The 17,500-nt window shown below is 44.1% G+C and overlaps 1 protein-coding gene across 5 annotated transcripts in view; it reads left to right on the top strand.

Annotated features, from left to right (window-relative positions):
- The window catches only part of LOC147031773 (cyclin-dependent kinase 13-like), a 182,107-nt gene that overhangs the window by 92,262 nt on the left and 72,345 nt on the right, over positions 1-17,500 (top strand). For all 5 annotated transcript variants that reach the window (XM_085867306.1, XM_085867298.1, XM_085867291.1 and 2 more), the window contains 3 exons: positions 93-149; positions 277-378; positions 11,830-11,907. In XM_085867306.1, coding sequence (XP_085723432.1) covers positions 93-149; positions 277-378; positions 11,830-11,907 — 237 coding nt within the window. The remainder of the gene's footprint in view (positions 1-92; positions 150-276; positions 379-11,829; positions 11,908-17,500) is intronic.

The raw sequence follows: 17,500 nt of genomic DNA, 5'->3' as shown, positions 1-17,500 counted from the left end.
TTTCAAACTGAATACAAAAGTTAAATCAAATTGAATTGTAGTGTCAGATTTTAATATGCAAGGTAAACATGAATCATGGCTTTCTCTTTCAGAGGTCACATCAAGCTGGCAGATTTTGGGCTTGCTCGGTTGTACAGCTCAGAGGAAAGGTCAGATCTTTTTGTTTTTTTTAATGCTTTGCGCATCTTTCAAATGGAATTATTTCTCAGTGGAAGAATAAGTAAAGCAGTTGTGAGTATTTCTTGCACCATTTCTCTTGCCTTTCCTCCACCTCAGTCGGCCATACACAAACAAAGTTATTACATTATGGTACAGACCACCAGAGCTTCTGTTGGGTGAGGAACGATATGGACCTGCCATCGATGTTTGGAGCTGTGGGTAAGTCAAAGCATCATCCATTCATCCATTTGGACCAAACTCTGTACAGAGCGTTGGTGCTGCCTAAGCAGTCTCCTTGGCTATTGGGCACTATCCTAAACAGGTCGCCACTCCGACACAGGATACCAGCAAGCTGGCGCTCATTTTGCCGACCTTGGAAGGATGACAGGCAGTCAACCCCACCTGGGTATTAATTCAACAGCCGAGTGGGATTTGTTGCAGTGATATATATATATATATATATATATATATATATATATATATATTTTTTTTTCTCTATATATTTCTATATATATATATATATGTGTGTACATATAAATATATGTATATATTGTTATGGCCATGGATACTGAGCGTGTGATGAGAGGGTTTAATCCCCGATTGTTCTCGGAAGAGCCGGACCTGGGGCCACCGCTCACAATTAACTTTGTGGTATGGTGGGTTGCTTTCGAACCACGAGCGCCAATCAGTTAACCACGAGTTCCAGTGTCCACCGTCTAATTTTGCCGTTTTACTAGAGGTCTCGTGGTTTCTGAATGAGGAGCGTGCCCTCGGCAAAGCACAAATCTTATCTTGATGAGATCTTGATTAGGGCGGCCGAGCATTTAACCGCTGGTGTGTGCCGACTATTACAGGTCAATTTGTTTGGTAATTACCTCCCAGTCTATCTAGGTTCAGACAATGCTGGATCAATGGAAGGAAAGGACAAGCTCGTACAGGTTGCAACGTCAACAAAGGAATTTATTAATAAGTAAAAAATAAGTAAGAACTTTTTATTTCCGTGTGGTAAAAATAAGTACAGTAAATTCAAATCAATCAAAATAATCGTAAGCAAGTCAAGAATTAATCAGGCACTGATAGAAAAAAGAGCAGATGCTTATCACTATGCCTTACTTAACAATTAAACACGAGACAAGGGTACCCAGCACATCATTCAGGGGGAAGAGAAATCCAGTCTCGCTCACCAAATAGAAGTCGTCGTATATCAAATAAAACATCCTGAAATGTGTGAGCATGCCTTGTCGGTTGCCAGCGCCCTCATTTTGCCGTGCTCCCACTCGCAAACAGGCTTTAACGCCAGTCGATGTCACCCCCAAGAATCACGTGTGCCAAGAGCAGGTCTTGAGCAAGAACCAGCATTAATGGTCCGAGAATCACCCACTGTCAGGAGCCACCAGGAACCACAACCGATGGACAGCTGTTAGGAGCTGTGAGAAGCTGAGGCGCTGTGAGAAACTGTAAGGCTGCAAGGCCATCAACAACTGCCCCAGCTCACCAACCGTCTAACTGGAACTGACTGAAACAGCCGTCTGACTGGAACTGACAAAACGACCGTCTGACTGGAACTGAATGAAGCAGCCAGCTGACTGGAAATGACCGAAACAGCCGTCTGACTGGAACTCACGAAACGACCGTCTGACTGGAACTGAATGAAGCAGCCGTCTGACTGGAAATGACTGAAACAACCGTCTGACTGGAACTTACGAAATGACCGTCTGACTGGAACTGACTGAAACGCTCTTGAAGCTGTAAGAACCACAACCAGCTATCGCCAACTGACACTCAAAGCTGTCAGAACCTGTCAGAATATATACATATACATGCGTATAAACAAAAACACACACACACACACACACACACACACACACACACACACACACACGAGACGACCCGTGAACCCGTTGAGTTCCCGTTGTGACAGCGGTTGATAAAAAAAACATTTCAAAAAAAGATAGCTCCAGCGAACTATACCGCTGAGGTTGTTTGCATTGATCAAATTCTCCCGAAGAGGACTTGACTGAATCGTGAATTGATTTTTTAAATAATTTTTTTCATTGCCCGATTTGAACGAAACTTTATATTGCGCGTCAATGTGAAAAAAAAAAACGGAGAAAAGAAAGTCGAAGAAATTGTTGTGCGTAATATTCAAAACACAATTGTATTTATTAATGAAATACGGAAGTATTAGATTAAAATGGCGATGTTTATTTTATGCTTAAAATGAATCGTTCTTTGTCGAAACTAAATGTTTGAGATTTTAAAATAAATCATTTCAAGAAAAAAAAAAAGATGGCTCCAGCAAACTATACCGCTGAGGTTGTTTGCATTGATCAAATTCTCCCGAAGAGGACTTGACTGAATCGGGAATTGATTTTTTAATAATTTTTTTTCGTTGCCCGATTTGAATAAAACTTGATACTGCACACCACAGGAGAATGGTGAGTAAGGTGGCCATAAAATTTTTGCGCTATGATGTACCATTTTGGCTGTATTTCGGGACCATACATACATACATACATACATACATACATACATACATACATACATACATACATACATACATATATACATACAGAGACATGACGGAAGTAAATAGACACCTAAAATTTATTCATTTCATCTGTATAAAGCAAGTTTTACTCAGCGATTTGTACTAATATTCAACTATTTATTTGAAGAAACGAGTTCTTGGGGCTTGTACGACAATTAACTATGCCTCAAACCCATGGAGCACACGACCTTTGCGGTTTTCAAAGAGAACGAATTGTTGGTCAATCGGAAGAAGCAGTCAGCCAGCGTCAGGTAGCTCAAAAACTTGGCATTCCGCTTTCCACAATCAATTGGGTGATTGTGCAATTTACCAGCGAAGGCAAGGAAGCCACAGCTTCCCGTTCTGGTCGATCTGGGTCCTCAGAAAGGTGTCTTCGAGCTGTCAAGCGGTCCATTGAGAAAACTCTCTCTTGCAAGGCAACAGATGTTGCAGAGGAGATCCAAATTTGCACAAGAAATGCCGTGCCGTACCTTCAGCAACTGTGCTACTATGGGAGAGCAGCTCGGAGAAAACCTCTTCTTAGACAGCCAACATTCAAAGGAGAAAGAAGTGGGCTGACAAGATGGCCACCAGACCCTTGGAGTTTTAGCAAACTGTCATTTTTTTCAGATGAGTCCCACTTTGCTCAATTTTCTGACAGTGGACGCGTATGGGTCTGGAGATTTCCCAGTCAAGAGTTCTCTCTGAACCGATTGCAGCCAACTGTCAAACACGGTGGTTTTTCAGTGATGATGTGGGGAGCAATCTGGAGTGCTGGTCAGTCAGAGCTGGAGCTTTCTTCGGCCAATAGACCCTGAGCCTCAGCATGTGACCGGTTTTTGTTGTGATACGACTGCTCAATTCCGGTCACGTGCTGGTGTTTGAGGTCAAATGGAGGAGTGCTTTTTTATTTTATTTTGCAAATCTCAAGCAAAATAAACATCAAATCACATAATGGATGGGTTGCTCTGCTCTTTTTTTGTTTTTACTTGCACGTGATCTGGTGTTGTATGTTTGTGGGTGAGCATGTGTGTGCGTTTACTGTTACCTCCTCCACCGAAAGTGAAGGAGGTTATGTTTTCACCCCTTTCTGTCTGTCTGTTAATTGCCAGAATCCTTCGGATTTCATCAATTATGTTGGTTGTGTGTGTCATTCTGTGTGTGTCTGTCTGTCTGTCTTTGTTTGTGTGTTTGTTTACCCTGTAGCAGCCACACCGTTTCAGCGATCATGACCAAACTGGGTACAGACGTCGGCCATGGTCCAACTGAGACACTTGTAGTTTTTGGTGAAAATAGGTCAAGGTCACCCAAAAACCGAAATTCTTATTTTCGCAATAACATCCGATCCGCTAAAATGGTCGTATTGACTTCAAACCAAATCCAAAATGTGCATCTTTCAATACTGCATCCAACCATATGTCTCATTGGGGTGTCACACCAACACCCTTCTTCGTGGTCGGGGGTCGAATGTCAGGGGGGTCGGGTCAAAACTTTCAAATTGCAATAAAAATGCCATTTCAAGTCCGATTGACTTCCAAGTTATGATCATGACCAAACTAAGTGCTATAACTCATTAAACAGTAGCACTATCGACTTATAAGAACCAAATTGCAGTTTTTGTGTTTTCAGAGATCATGGAGATATGACAGCGTTATTCTGGCAATTCCTTGCTCAACTAGCAATTTCATTTGTTTGTTTTTGTGCAGGATATCTCAAAAAGTTGTGGACGGATCCGGATGAAATTTTGTGGACAGGTTGGCTGTGTGACAAGGACGAACTGATTCGATTTTGGTGAAGATCCGGATCCGGGTCCGACTACAATAATTATTATGTGATTCTTCACCATTGAGAGAAAGGGCCAAAAATGATAAACGACACGATATCTCAAAAAGTTTTCAACAGATTTGGACAAAACTTGGTGGGCATGTTTGGGTGTTTGACAAGGAAGAATTGATTCAATTTTGGTGAAGATCCGAATCCGGATCCTGATTCGAGAATTTTTGGAGTGATTCTTCACCATTGAGAGGTTCACTACATGGTCAAAAGTATGCGGACACCCCTTCTAATGAGTGGATTCGGCTATTTCAGCCTCACCCATTGCTGACAGGTATGTAAAATCGAGCACACAGCCATGCAATCTCCACAGACAAACGTTGGCAGTAGAATGGGCCGTACTGAAGAGTTCAGTGACATTTAACGTGGCACCGTCATGGGATGCCACCTTTCCAACAAGTCAGTTCGTCAAATTCCTGCCCTGCTCGAACTGCCCCAGTCAACTGTTAAGTGCTGTTATTAGGTCAGCTCGCTGACCTAATATAACCGTTCCATGTCCTCAGATCCGTCCGTCCGTCTGTCAACAATTTTTATTTTTCTATCTCCTCCTCGAGGTCTTGGCCAATTGAGTTCTAACTTGACACGATGATAATACTGGTTGCTCTCTATAGATCGTCTGAGCCCTTTTTTTGCATTTTCACCTTAAGGTTACAGGGGCATAAAGTGCAAAATGACCGATTGGTCAAATGGCCTATAAGGAAGCATCGGACGGCTATAATGCATAATGGGTTTCATCGGGATTATTAAGAAGATTTAATTCGACAAACTAGTTTCTCATTACCTCTGTCGTCTGGCCCTGTGTATTGGGCAACACGAGGTCCGCTGACTTCAACACGGCTTCGCGTGGTTGTTTTAAGTTCAATTTAAATTCTGTTTTCACTTTTCATTGTCGCGAAGGTTGATTATCACTCGGTGGCATTAAGTTTTGTGAAAATTGAATGTTTATATCCTCGGTCTGTGTGGAATGCATTGCAGCGAGGAGCAGCTTCCATGGGCTTCCATCCGTTTCCATGCCATATAACGAGGCTGTTTTAAGTTCGCATTGATTTCTGTTTTCACTTTTGGGACCTTCTGGTGTAGCGACACGTTTTAATCAAGACAATTTTCATGCAAATCTGCTCACAAACGCACTTTTCATGAGGAAAATATATTCAATTCAAATAACCGTGAGACTCTGGAAGGGACACCACTTGCTTTGCGTTCACCGCTTCACCTCGTAACCTGTCCCCCTGAGGGACTGCTTATTCGTAGCATCTGTGAGATTAATGTTTATATTTTAGATGATGGTTTGGAAATGTGCTCTCCAAGTATCTGAAAGACTTCCGCTGAAAAACGGACGTTTTAAGATTTTGTTAAAACATTTCATCCGACGGCGAGCTGGCTGGTCACGTGATGCCGCGCAGACGTGCAGGCAGCGAGTGATTGAGCTTCTCGGAGGCCCGAGGGTCCTTTTTAGTTGGGGTCCAGCACTGTACTGGATACAGCCATTAAATGCACACATTTAGAGTATTTATTTCACGGCCACCAACGCGGGTTTGAAAATTGTATAATGATGTTGGGAATGATTCATAGAATATGGAGAATTTTGCTTCGAGCGGCCTCACGCGTTTATTTTAAATTCAATTTGAATTCTGTTTTCACTTTCCGTAGTCGCTAAGGTTGATTAACACCCGGTTGCATCAAGTTTTGTATCCGAGCTGACTGTCAAAATCGATCGGGTGTATTTTTGTGAAGTGGAAACGTCTCGGAGCAACAACAGCTCAGCTGCAAAGTGGTAGGCCACACAAGCCCACAGAATGGGACCGCCGAGTGCTGAAGTCCATAGCGCGGAAATAATCATCTGTCGTTGGTTACAACAGTCACTCCCGAGTTCCAAACTGCCTCGGGAAGCAACGTCAGCACAAATACTGTTTGTTGAGAGATTCATGAAATGGGTTTCCATGGCTGAGCAGCCGCACACAAGCCTAAGATCACCATGTGCAATGCCAAGCATCGGCTAGAGTGGTGTAAAGCTCACCGCCATTGGACTCTGGAGCAGTGGAAACGCGTTCTCTGGAGTGATGAATCACGCTTCACCTTCTGGCGGTCCGCCGGACGAATCGAGGTTTGGCGGTGCCAGGAGAACGCGACCTGCCCGAATGCATAGTGCCAACTGTAAAGTTTGGAAGAGGAGGAGTAATGGTCTGGGGCTGTTTTTCATGGTTTGGGCTACAGTTCTTAGTTCTCGTGAAGGGCAATCTTAACGCTGCAGCATACAATGAAATTCTAGATGATTCTGTGCTTCCAACTTTGTGGCAACAGTTTGGGGAAGGCCCTTTCCTGTTTCAGCTTGACAATGCCCCCGTGTACAAAGCGAGGTCAATACAGAAATAGTTTGGAAAGATCAGTGTGGGAGAATTTGACTGGCCTGCACAGAGCCCTGACCTCAACCCCATCGAACACCTTTGGGATGAATTGGAACGCTGACTGCGAGCCAGACCTAATCGCCCAACATCAGTGCCTGACCTCACTAATGCTCATGTAGTTGGATGGAAGCAAATTCCCGCAGCAATGTTCCAACATCTATTGCAAAGCCTTCCCAGAAGAGTGGAGGCTTTTATAGCAGCACAGGGGGGGACCAACTCCATATTATTTCCCATGATTTGGAATGAGATGGTGGACGAGCAGGTGTCCACCTACTTTTTCCCACGGAGTGTAGGGCTAAACAAATATATAGCATGATATCTCAAAAAGTTGTGGACGGATTCAGATGAAACTTGGACATGTTGGGTGTGTGGTAAGAACGAATTGATTCGTGTTTGGTGAAGATCCGAATCCGGATCTGGATATGAGAATTTTTAAATTTTAAAGTGATTCTTCACCATTGAGAGATGGGGCCATAAACGATATAATATTGTATAGCATGATATTTCAAAAATGTAATGGGCCCGATGTGTTCTCGTGGATCAGGCATTGCGTGGTGGAGGTATGCACTCTACTGTGTGCCCTTACAGTTATTTTTGTGTTTCTTTGGCACAAACACGGCTGGTTTCACGTCCGGGTTGGACATGATGAGGTGTTGGTTGTGTGAGTGTTGGGGTTCTCGTTGGGTGTTGTTCACATGCGTTTGTGTTGTTTGGGATTGAGTGTTGTTTGTTGCTCACATTATCCAGCTGTTTGTGCCATCTAGTTTTTGCTATTTGCATCAGAAGTGTGTATTGTGTGGATATGTCTTCCGTCTCCCCAGGTAGACCACCCTCCCGGCTTTTCACATGCCATGCAAAATCGACCTGTGTCATTTGTTGGACGTCTTGTTTGGGACACAGGTTCCATCAATGTCAAATTTGTAGCCAGCTTGCAGACAATAATGTGCTATGGCTGAGCCTGGTGTTGACTAAGTGGTTAGGGTGGCGGCTTGGGATCCGAGCGTTCTGAGTTCAAGCCCCGTTGGCTGCTGAATTAACACCAGGGGGTTGACTTAGCCTGTCATCCTTCCGAGGTCGGCGAAATGAGTACCAGTGTACTGGTCCCGCTGTATGCCCCGGTTAGAATAGGTGTACCATATCCCTGTGTGTCGTAAAAGGCGACCAGGGTTGGCATCAGGAAGGGCATCCGGCGTAAAACCTGTGCCAAATCACGATGCGGATCATACGGATGACCGTTAAGCGCCTTAAATGCACGAATAACGCCTTGGTTCATGGGTTGGATGAGTGATGTGGTGTTCGGTGGCAGGAACTCCACTTTCACACCTTCATACGACAGGTCAATGGCGTCTTCGTGGTTCGTCGTCGAATGAACCTCTAAGTCTTCTGAACCTTCTGAACAGGTCAATACAGTCTTCCTTGAGCACTTGGATTCAGGTTCAGAAGACTTAGAAGACTTAGAAGATGCAGGACGCTTGGGTGGCATTGCAGGGATTGAAATAAAGTTCAAACTTTAACGTCAAACACAAAGCACAGCACTGCAGAGAAACACTACATGCAGCGAGATGTGAAGCCGAAATGGACGAGGAGAGATGCGGGATGCTTCGACACAGGACAACAACACGGGACTTAAAAATAATTTAAATAATAAATTTTAATTTTAAATAATTAAAATAAAACCCGTGATGCAGTGAAGCCGCGAAAAGTGAACCGCGATATAGCGAGGGAGCACTGTATATATATATATATATATATATATATATATATATATATATATATATATATATATATATATATATATATATTCATACATACATACATACATACATACATATATAGGGTGTCCCAAAAAAATATACAACTTTTAAAATGCTTCGTTTGATCCTAAAAAAGCAGTAATTTTGTCACTCATGCTTCATTTCTTATTGCAGAGACCTTGAAGTTTATTTTGATACCAAGCAAGCACCAGAAAAATGCCAAGACTGACCATACAATAACGGACGAAAATTGTTGAAATTTGGCACCAGACGAAAAGTGTTATACAGGTGCAACGTCTTTGCTCAAGACATTTCGGTATCCACTTGCACCATGCACCAAACTTTCGGACAATAAAGTGCACCATCGCAAAGTTTACCAATGTGGGAACCATCTGTGACCTTCACAAGGGTCACAGTGGTCGGAAGAGGACAGGTCGCAGTGAAGAAAATGTGGAAATGGTGAGACAGGAGGTCGTTCAGAGTCCAAAAAAATCGATTCAACGACTTTCTGCCTTGACAAACATTCATAAGAGCACCGTTCAGAGGATCCTTTGCCAAGACATTCATGCCTTTCCATACAAAATTCAAACGGAAACGGTGCTTACTGATCAACAGAAACGCAAATGACTAGACTTTGCAAATTGGTTCTCAGGAAAGTTGGAGGAAGATGCAGACTTCCTCAAAAAACTTCACATGACGGCCGAATGCCATGCTCACTTGTCCAGGGAGGTAAACAAGCAAAACTTGTTATGATATGACTTGTTATGATATGACTTGTTATAACAAAACTTGTTATAACTTCCAAGATATGACCTCTGACGACATCAATGACCTGATCGATGCCCACTCGCAACCATTGACGGTGGAAGATCTGACGGAGCTGACGAAGTCTGCGAGCGAGGAAGAGGAACAGGAACAGGATGAACCGGGGGCTGAAGAAGAGGAGGATGGTCTAATACTCGATCGTCTTGCAACGATAGTCAGAATGGGCAAGGAGCTCGAACAGGTCATTCAAGAGTGGGACCCACAGATGATGCGGTCATTGCAGTTCAGCAATGGGCTTGATGGGTTAATCTCCGTCTATAAAAACCTGCTAGCCCAGAAGAAGAAGCAGAACCAGCAACTCCCCATAACTGTTCCTCGTAAAATCAAAAAAGAGGTCACGTCTACGCCTACGCCTTTGCCTACGCCTACGCCTTCATCCGAGCCTATTTATCCAAATTTTGTTTTTAAAAATAACTGATTAAATGTGTGTGGGGAAGGTTAATAAGAGTGTGTGGATGCTGTATAATGGTTTAAAATATGTTTAAAATGTGTTTAAATATATTTAAATAATTAAATTAATATGTGGTTTCTACTTCGCGGATTTTCACCTATCGCGGGTGGGTCTGGAACGCGTTAACAGCGATAGGTGAGGGAGAACTGTGTGTGTATGTGTGTGTGTGTGTGTGTGTGTGTGTGTGTGTGTGTGTGTGTGTGTGTGTGTGTGTGTGTGTGTGTGTGTGTGTGTGTGTGTGTGTGTGTGTGTGTATGTATGTGTATGTGTATATATATATATATATATATATATATATATATATATATATATATATATATATATATATATATATATATATGTATGTATATATGTATATATGTATGTATGTATATATGTATGTATATATGTATGTATATATATATATATATATATATATGTATGTATATATATATATATATATATATATATATATATATATATATATATATATATATATATATATATATATATATATATATATATATATATATATATATATGAAGACCACAAGGTGTCATATATGATGTCACTTTTTATAAATTTCAGGGTTATTGCACCTGCCAATAGTTGGCAACACAAGGTTTCCTTTCACAATATTACTTTAACAAATAACCAGGGGTGTCACATAATTTATATGGTATAAAGTTTAGCCGTGCAATGAAAAAACAAGTGTTGTCAAAGCTGAACAAGTAGAAACCCAGAGTTGTCAGTACTTTACTCCTGGTTATCTCCCTTTCATTCATGTTAACTGTTCCACCATAATATTCAGAGTTGAGAAACTAAAAAATGAAAGGTTGTAAAACTTTCACAGCATAAACTCTGAGCACTACAATAGCCTATTTGGTTATATCATGGATCTTATTTTTGATCACAGGTTTTGTGTTCTGCAAAGTATTAAAAATTAAAGTTTTCACTCAGATAAGATTGGCTTTCTGCGTCATTCATGTTAACTGTTCCATCATATTATTCAGAGTTGAGAAACGAAGTTATAAAAGGTTGTAAAACTATCACAGCATAAACTCTGAGCACTACAATGGCCTATTTGGTTATATCATGGGCTCCGTAGTTGGTGCATATCGTGGTTCAAGCCTGGTGAAACCTTCATTGTGACTTTTATGGGACCCATGCCATGGCTTAATGGTTAGTGCGTCCGAGTACCCATCCTCATTCAATGTACCCACCGCCCAATCAACCTGCTTAGGTATATGAGGGAGTCACATGAGGTGACTTCGGCTATCGCGGTGGTGGTTTGTCCTTGGTTTCCTCCCGGTTTTCCATCATATTAAGTAGTACGGAGTAAGAAATGGAGAATCCGTCGTCATATAAGCAAAATACCCTTGAGTATGGCGTTGAACACCAATCAAACAAAAAAACAATGACCGTTTAATGTTGAAAAAATAATCTGTGATCACCAAGTCATGTAATGTATGCTAATAACCAACAAGCATGAATTTGCTACACATCCTGGGTTAAAATTGCATGGCAATTATTAAACAAGGGAATAACAAGTGATGTCAGTTTGCAACATTGATTCGTTCTTTGCTCTTAAATTAAATAACACAGAAGCTTGGCAAATGCTGCATGCGTAATTTGATCGGCTAATGATCACTCTTCCTTTTACTGGAAAAGAAATCTATATGACAGTTATAAAACAGTCCACCAGTCTTGAAACTTTGTTTTTCAGTTTCTTCAAAATTGACTTATCCTGACATCTCTGGTTTTCCCCTTGTCGTCTATATATATATATATATATATATATATATATATATATATATATATATATATATATATATATATATATATATCAATTGTTAAAAGGGATTAATGTTGTTTGTTGTGCTGTGTTTGCAGCTGCATTCTCGGAGAGCTGTTCACAAGGAAGCCCATATTCCAAGCCAATCAGGAGCTCACACAGCTTGAGCTCATCAGGTGAGGAAATTTCGTTTTGAGGCCATGTCGTCCATCATTTGTCCTTTGGAGGCTGCGCAAGGGCACTCTGCCTGCTGGAAAATGTGGTTACTAACACAGGGTGTATGCCAACCTCTGTTCTGATAATTTGTCTGAAACAACCGAAGAGGACCTGGTTTCTCGCTTTGGATTTTGACTTGATTCATTGTCTGGATAGGTCCAAATGCATTTCTTGTACAACAAATGCAGGGTTCATTGGCTAAGCTTTGGATTTTCCAAAGGTAAAGTATGTTCAGTCCAAAGCTTAAAAGAAAAAAAACTTTTTTTTTGAGTGTGAAAAAATGCTTTCCATCATGGCATTGCCAATATCGGGGTTGTGACTTCTCAGAAAGCTTTTGAAACCAAGTCTATTCTCCTGAAAATATGGGAAGTGTTTGAGTTTAATTTTTATCTTGTCATAAGATAAATAAAATAATGAAATGCATGAATAAATAAATGCCAATTTTATTTTAGTTTTTTTCAACCAACATCAAAATCTTGTTCAATGTCTATTATTGTCACGTTTTTGCAATATTTGTATGGCCTATTATTAGAGATGATTTTAATTTCATAAGAAATTCTATTTCGACTTGATTTTCTCAACTGATTACTGACAAAATATTTTGTATGTGAGACTTTTTCTTTTGGATGGCATGAAGTTGCTGTTTTGCTGCTGTTGGAAGAGCAACATATTTTACTCAACTTGTCATACAGTGGCAACTTTAATGTATTAATCTGACTCCATGTTATGGTCTGGTGTTTCAAAAATAAATCCTTGGATGACTTTCAGAAATATCACATGACTGCCATAATGTATATTAATCATTTTGAATAGGTGTGTGTGTGTGTGTGTGTGTGTGTGTGCGTGCGTGCGTGCGTGCGTGCGTGCGTGCGTGTGTCAGTGTGTCTCCTCCATAACTCCAACACCATAAAACCTTGCAGCCTGAAACTTTGCACGCACACTAAGAAAACTCCAAGTTGGTGCAAGAGTGAAAATTGGGTGTTTCGGTCAATTAAGACACCCCTTTTGAAGACAATTAACAGCCTTATTTAATTATATCCTTCATCAGGCGATCCTCGGCCACCTCGCTCTCTGGGGTCTTAAGGCGTTTCCTGGGTAACCTCGCTGGGGTCTGAAGCCACCATGTTTTTTGGCCTGCTCAACCATGCGCTGACTTGGAACAGGCTCCAGCGACTTCTTTACGATAGTTTTTTTTTCACTTTCCTCACTCACATTATCGAATGCCTGTTCATCATAGCTATGAATCGCTGTAGACGTCGCTTTTGTAAGTACTCCAGTTTTCACATTTGCAGCTTGGAGTGATTTCATGCATTATATGATACAAATTCCACGATCTACTCGCACAGCCTAATTAAAGTACATCATCAAAATATTATTTCATTTTTGAGGATCGGATATCGTCCGGGCTAAATAAGTATCAAAATCTGTTGTGAAATCTGATAATTTAAAGAAATAATGAGTCTTATAACTAAGCCAATATACTTATTTCCTTTAAGCAAGCAAGGCGATGTTCCCCCTTTCTCCGTAGGCACACAAGAAAATGTGTAATTTCCAAAGCATTCAACTTACCTTTTTCTCCTGTTTGGAGAATTATATTGAGCGGACAAAAAATTTAGGAACGTGCCAAAATTAATGAGCTTCGTTGCTTCGTTGCTTCGTTGAGCTGTATGATTTAATGCATTCACTGCAAGACCTCGTGCACTGTCTCCCAGAGGGAGTGCCTATCCATAACATTTGCCAGATCTGTGTCTGTATTTTCGAAGGTTTTGCGAGGTGCTCTCGAGGGAATCAAAGCAATTGTGGTGAAAAATGGACGTTTTAACCCCCAAAAATGATGGTTACGCGGACCCCAAACCGATGTACAACGTGACATGTGCACAGATGAGCAGGCAAGATGGAAAATTATCTGCAGAAAATTTCATGGGTGGTTGAACTTTGCGATGTCTCCAGGGTTGTTCTACATTAAGCTGCAACTCATTTGTGGATAAAGTCGTTATTTGAACGAATTCATTTAATTTTATTAACTGCTGCGTGCGCAGTGGAGAAGGGCTTTTAAGTTAAAGGGATCCTATATGATATGCAGCGACAGCCTGGCCAACCATTCCTGATCAACCATTTAATTGGAGTTCTTGCATGAGTGCTTAAGCCACTTGCCGAACGTCTTACAGTCGATAGCGGAACCGTGCTACGTCCTTCTGAGCAAATCGTTTACACGGTGTGGATGCTTTTGTCCGCCACGTCATTCAGAGCAAGTGGTTCGTGCTCCATCCCCATGAGCTAGTCGTTCGTGCTCCGTCACCTTGAGCGAGTGGTTCGTGCTCCGGCACCCTGAGCGAGCAGTTTGTGCTCCATCGCCCTGAACAAGTGGTTCATGCTCCGTCACCCTGAGGGAGTAGTTCATGCTCCTTTACCCTGAGTGAGTGGTTTGTGCTCCGTCATTCTGAGCGAGTGGTTCGTGCTCCGTCACCCTGAGAATGGTTCGTGCTCAGTCACCCTGAGCGAGTGGTTCGTGCTCCGTCACCCTGAGCGAGTGGTTCGTGCTCCGTCACCCTGAGCGAGTGGTTCGTGCTCAGTCACCCTGAGCGAGTGGTTCGTGCACCGTCACCCTGAGCGAGTGGTTCGTGCTCCGCCACCCTGAGCGAGTGGTTCGTGCTCCGCCACCCTGAGCGAGTGGTTCGTGCTCCGCCACTCTGAGCGAGTGGTTCGTCCTCCGTCACCCTGAGCGAGTGGTTCGTGCTCCACCACCCTGAGCGAGTGGTTCCTTCTCCATCACCCTGAGCGAGTGGTTCATGTTCCGTCACCCTGATCAAGTTGTGAGATATCACCCTACACGTGTCCAGGCGGTTTTTGTCTCTGGATGCATCCGGGCATTGTTTGTCTCTGGACGCATCCGGGTGCTGTTTGGCTCTGGACGCATCTGGGCGGTGTTGGCTGTTGACACGTCCGGGCTGTGTTTGACTCTGGACGCGTCCTGGCGGTGTTTGGTTCTGGACGCGTCCTGGCGGTGTTTGGCTCTGGACGCGTCTGGCCGGTGCTTGTCTCTGGACGAGTCAGGGCGGTGTTTCTCTGGACGCGTCCGGGTGGTGTTTGTCTCTGGACGCGTATGGGCGATGTTTGTCTCTGGACACGTCTGGCCGGTGCTTGTCTCTGGACTAGTCCGGCGGTGTTTGTCTCTGGACGTGTCCGCGCGGTGTTTGTCTCTGGACGTGTCCGGGTGGTGTTTGTCTCTGGATGCGTCCAGGCGGTGCTTGTCTCTGGACGAGTCCCTGGCGTTGTTTCGCTCTGGACGTGTCCGGACGGTGTTTGACTCTGGACGCCTCTGGGCGGTGCTTATCTCTGGACGCCTCCGGACGGTGCTCATCTCTGGACGCGTCTGAGCGGTGCTCGTCTCTGGACGCGTGGACACATCCGAGTGGTGCTTGTCTCTCGACGCGTGGACGCATCCGAGCGGTGTTTGTCTCAGGACGCGTCTGGGCGGTGTTTGGCTCTGGACGCGTCCGGGCGGTGTTTGGCTTTATGCGTCCGGGTGGTGCTTGTCTCCGGACGCCTCCGAGCGGTGCTTGTCTCTGGAAGCGTGGACGCATCCGAGCGGTGTTTGTCTTGGGAAGCGTCTGGGCGGTGCTTGTCTCTGCACACGTGGACGCATCCGAGCGGTGTTTGTCTCGGGATGCCTCTGGGCGGTGTTTGGCTCTGGACACGTCTAGGCGGTGTTTGGCTTTAGACGTGTCCGGGCGGTGCTTGTCTCCGGACGCCTCCGAGCGGTGCTTGTCTCTGGAAGCGTGGACGCATCCGAGCGGTGTGTCTTGGGAAGCGTCTGGGCGGTGCTTGTCTCTGCACACGTGGACGCATCCGAGCGGTGTTTGTCTCGGGATGCCTCTGGGCGGTGTTTGGCTCTGGACACGTCTAGGCGGTGTTTGGCTTTAGACGTGTCCGGGCGGTGCTTGTCTCCGGACGCCTCCGAGCGGTGCTTGTCTCTGGACGCCTCCGAGCGGTGCTCGTCTCTGGACGCGTCCGGGCGGTGCTTGTCTCTGGACGCATGGAGGCATCCGAGTGGTGTTTGCCTCGGGACGCGTCTGGGCGGTGCTTGTCCCTGGACGCGTGGAGGCATCCGTGTGGTGTTTGTCTCGGGACGCGTATGGGCGGTGTTTGTCTCTGGGTGCGTCCGGGCGGTGTTTGTCTCTGGACGCGTCCGGGCGGTGTTTGGCTCTGGACGCGTTCGGGCTGTGTTTGTCTCTGGACACGTCCAGGCGGTGCTCGTCTCTGAACGCGTCCGGGAGATGTTTGTCTCTGGATGCGTCTGGGCGGTGCTTGTCTCTGGACACGTCCCGGAGATGCTTGTCTCTGGACGCATCCGGGAGGTGCTCGTCTCTGGACGCATCCGTGCGGTGTTTGTCTCGGGACGCATATGGGCGGTGTCTGTCTCTGGGTGCGTCCGGGCGGTGTTTGTCTCTGGACACGTCCGGGCGGTGTTTGGCTCTGGACGCGTCCGGGCGGTATTTGTCTCTGGACGCATTCGGTCTGTGTTTGTCTCTGGACACGTCCAGGCGGTGCTCGTCTCTGGACGCATCCGGGAGATGTTTGTCTCTGGACGCGTTTGAGCGGTGTTTTTATCCGGGCGGAAATTATACGCTCCACCGCACGTCTTCCGTCCCTTCCCTCTCACCTCACACTGTCTTCCCTTCTCCCACCCCTCCTCGATTCCCCACCCCTCCTCGCTCTCTCTCCCCCACCCCTCCCTCCTTATTTCCCCCTCTTTTTCTCCCTCCCCCGTTTCCTATTCTCATCAGTGAAGCGACGGTTGTATTTGCTCGTATGTAATTTCATCTTGCAAAAATACACACTGCCAAGGTAATGGAATGTTGTTGGTTTTTTGTTTTTTGTTTTTTTACTTCACCCTTCAGATATTCCCCCCAAAAAATCAAGCCCGAAGTAAAACATCGAAAATAGAAACTTTCAGAAATATACTGCTGAGCTCTGAAATAAAGCTAGCGGTTTGTTTAAAACTAGTTTACACAGCACCTCCAGGAAATACAACTGTTGCAGCATTTTTTAAGCTTGTTAATGTTTGTTTTTTTTTTTTTTTGAAAAAGTCCTGACTCGCAGAAGAGGACTTTTTTGTTCTCCTTTCTTCTGGTATCTCTGTGACAGGTACTAACCGCATCTCTAAATTTACGCCACTTAGTCATCATTGACTTGTCTATGAATTGTTTTTAATCTTTACCTTGCAAAGATCCAGGCTCAAGGAATAGCTGAATGACAAAGGGGGGACATTAACACAGTGATGGAGCAGATAAAATTGGCATACAACGGAGGACTGAGAAATGGGGGGAAAAAACCGTGCACTCGCAGCATACATAGACAGGACAAAGGACCAGAGTGGGATGTCTCGACAAATAACCTGTAAGCATACGGGCAACAAACAAAGTAGATGTGAAAAGATAGCGGTGTGTAAGACAATCTGGAGAGTCGCTGAGAATAGAAAATATATAATAGGGGATAACATGACATGATGATTGCTCACCATTTTTAAGGAGTGGAAAGAAGAACATTGAT

This window comes from Eptatretus burgeri, chromosome 2 (assembly GCF_056783735.1).
Source record: "Eptatretus burgeri isolate ZD-2024b chromosome 2, Ebu_testis_v1, whole genome shotgun sequence".
In the NCBI taxonomy this organism is placed as follows: domain Eukaryota; kingdom Metazoa; phylum Chordata; class Myxini; order Myxiniformes; family Myxinidae; genus Eptatretus; species Eptatretus burgeri.
The sequence above is the reverse complement of the archived record's forward strand: the minus strand, read 5'-3'. Positions and strand labels throughout refer to the sequence as shown.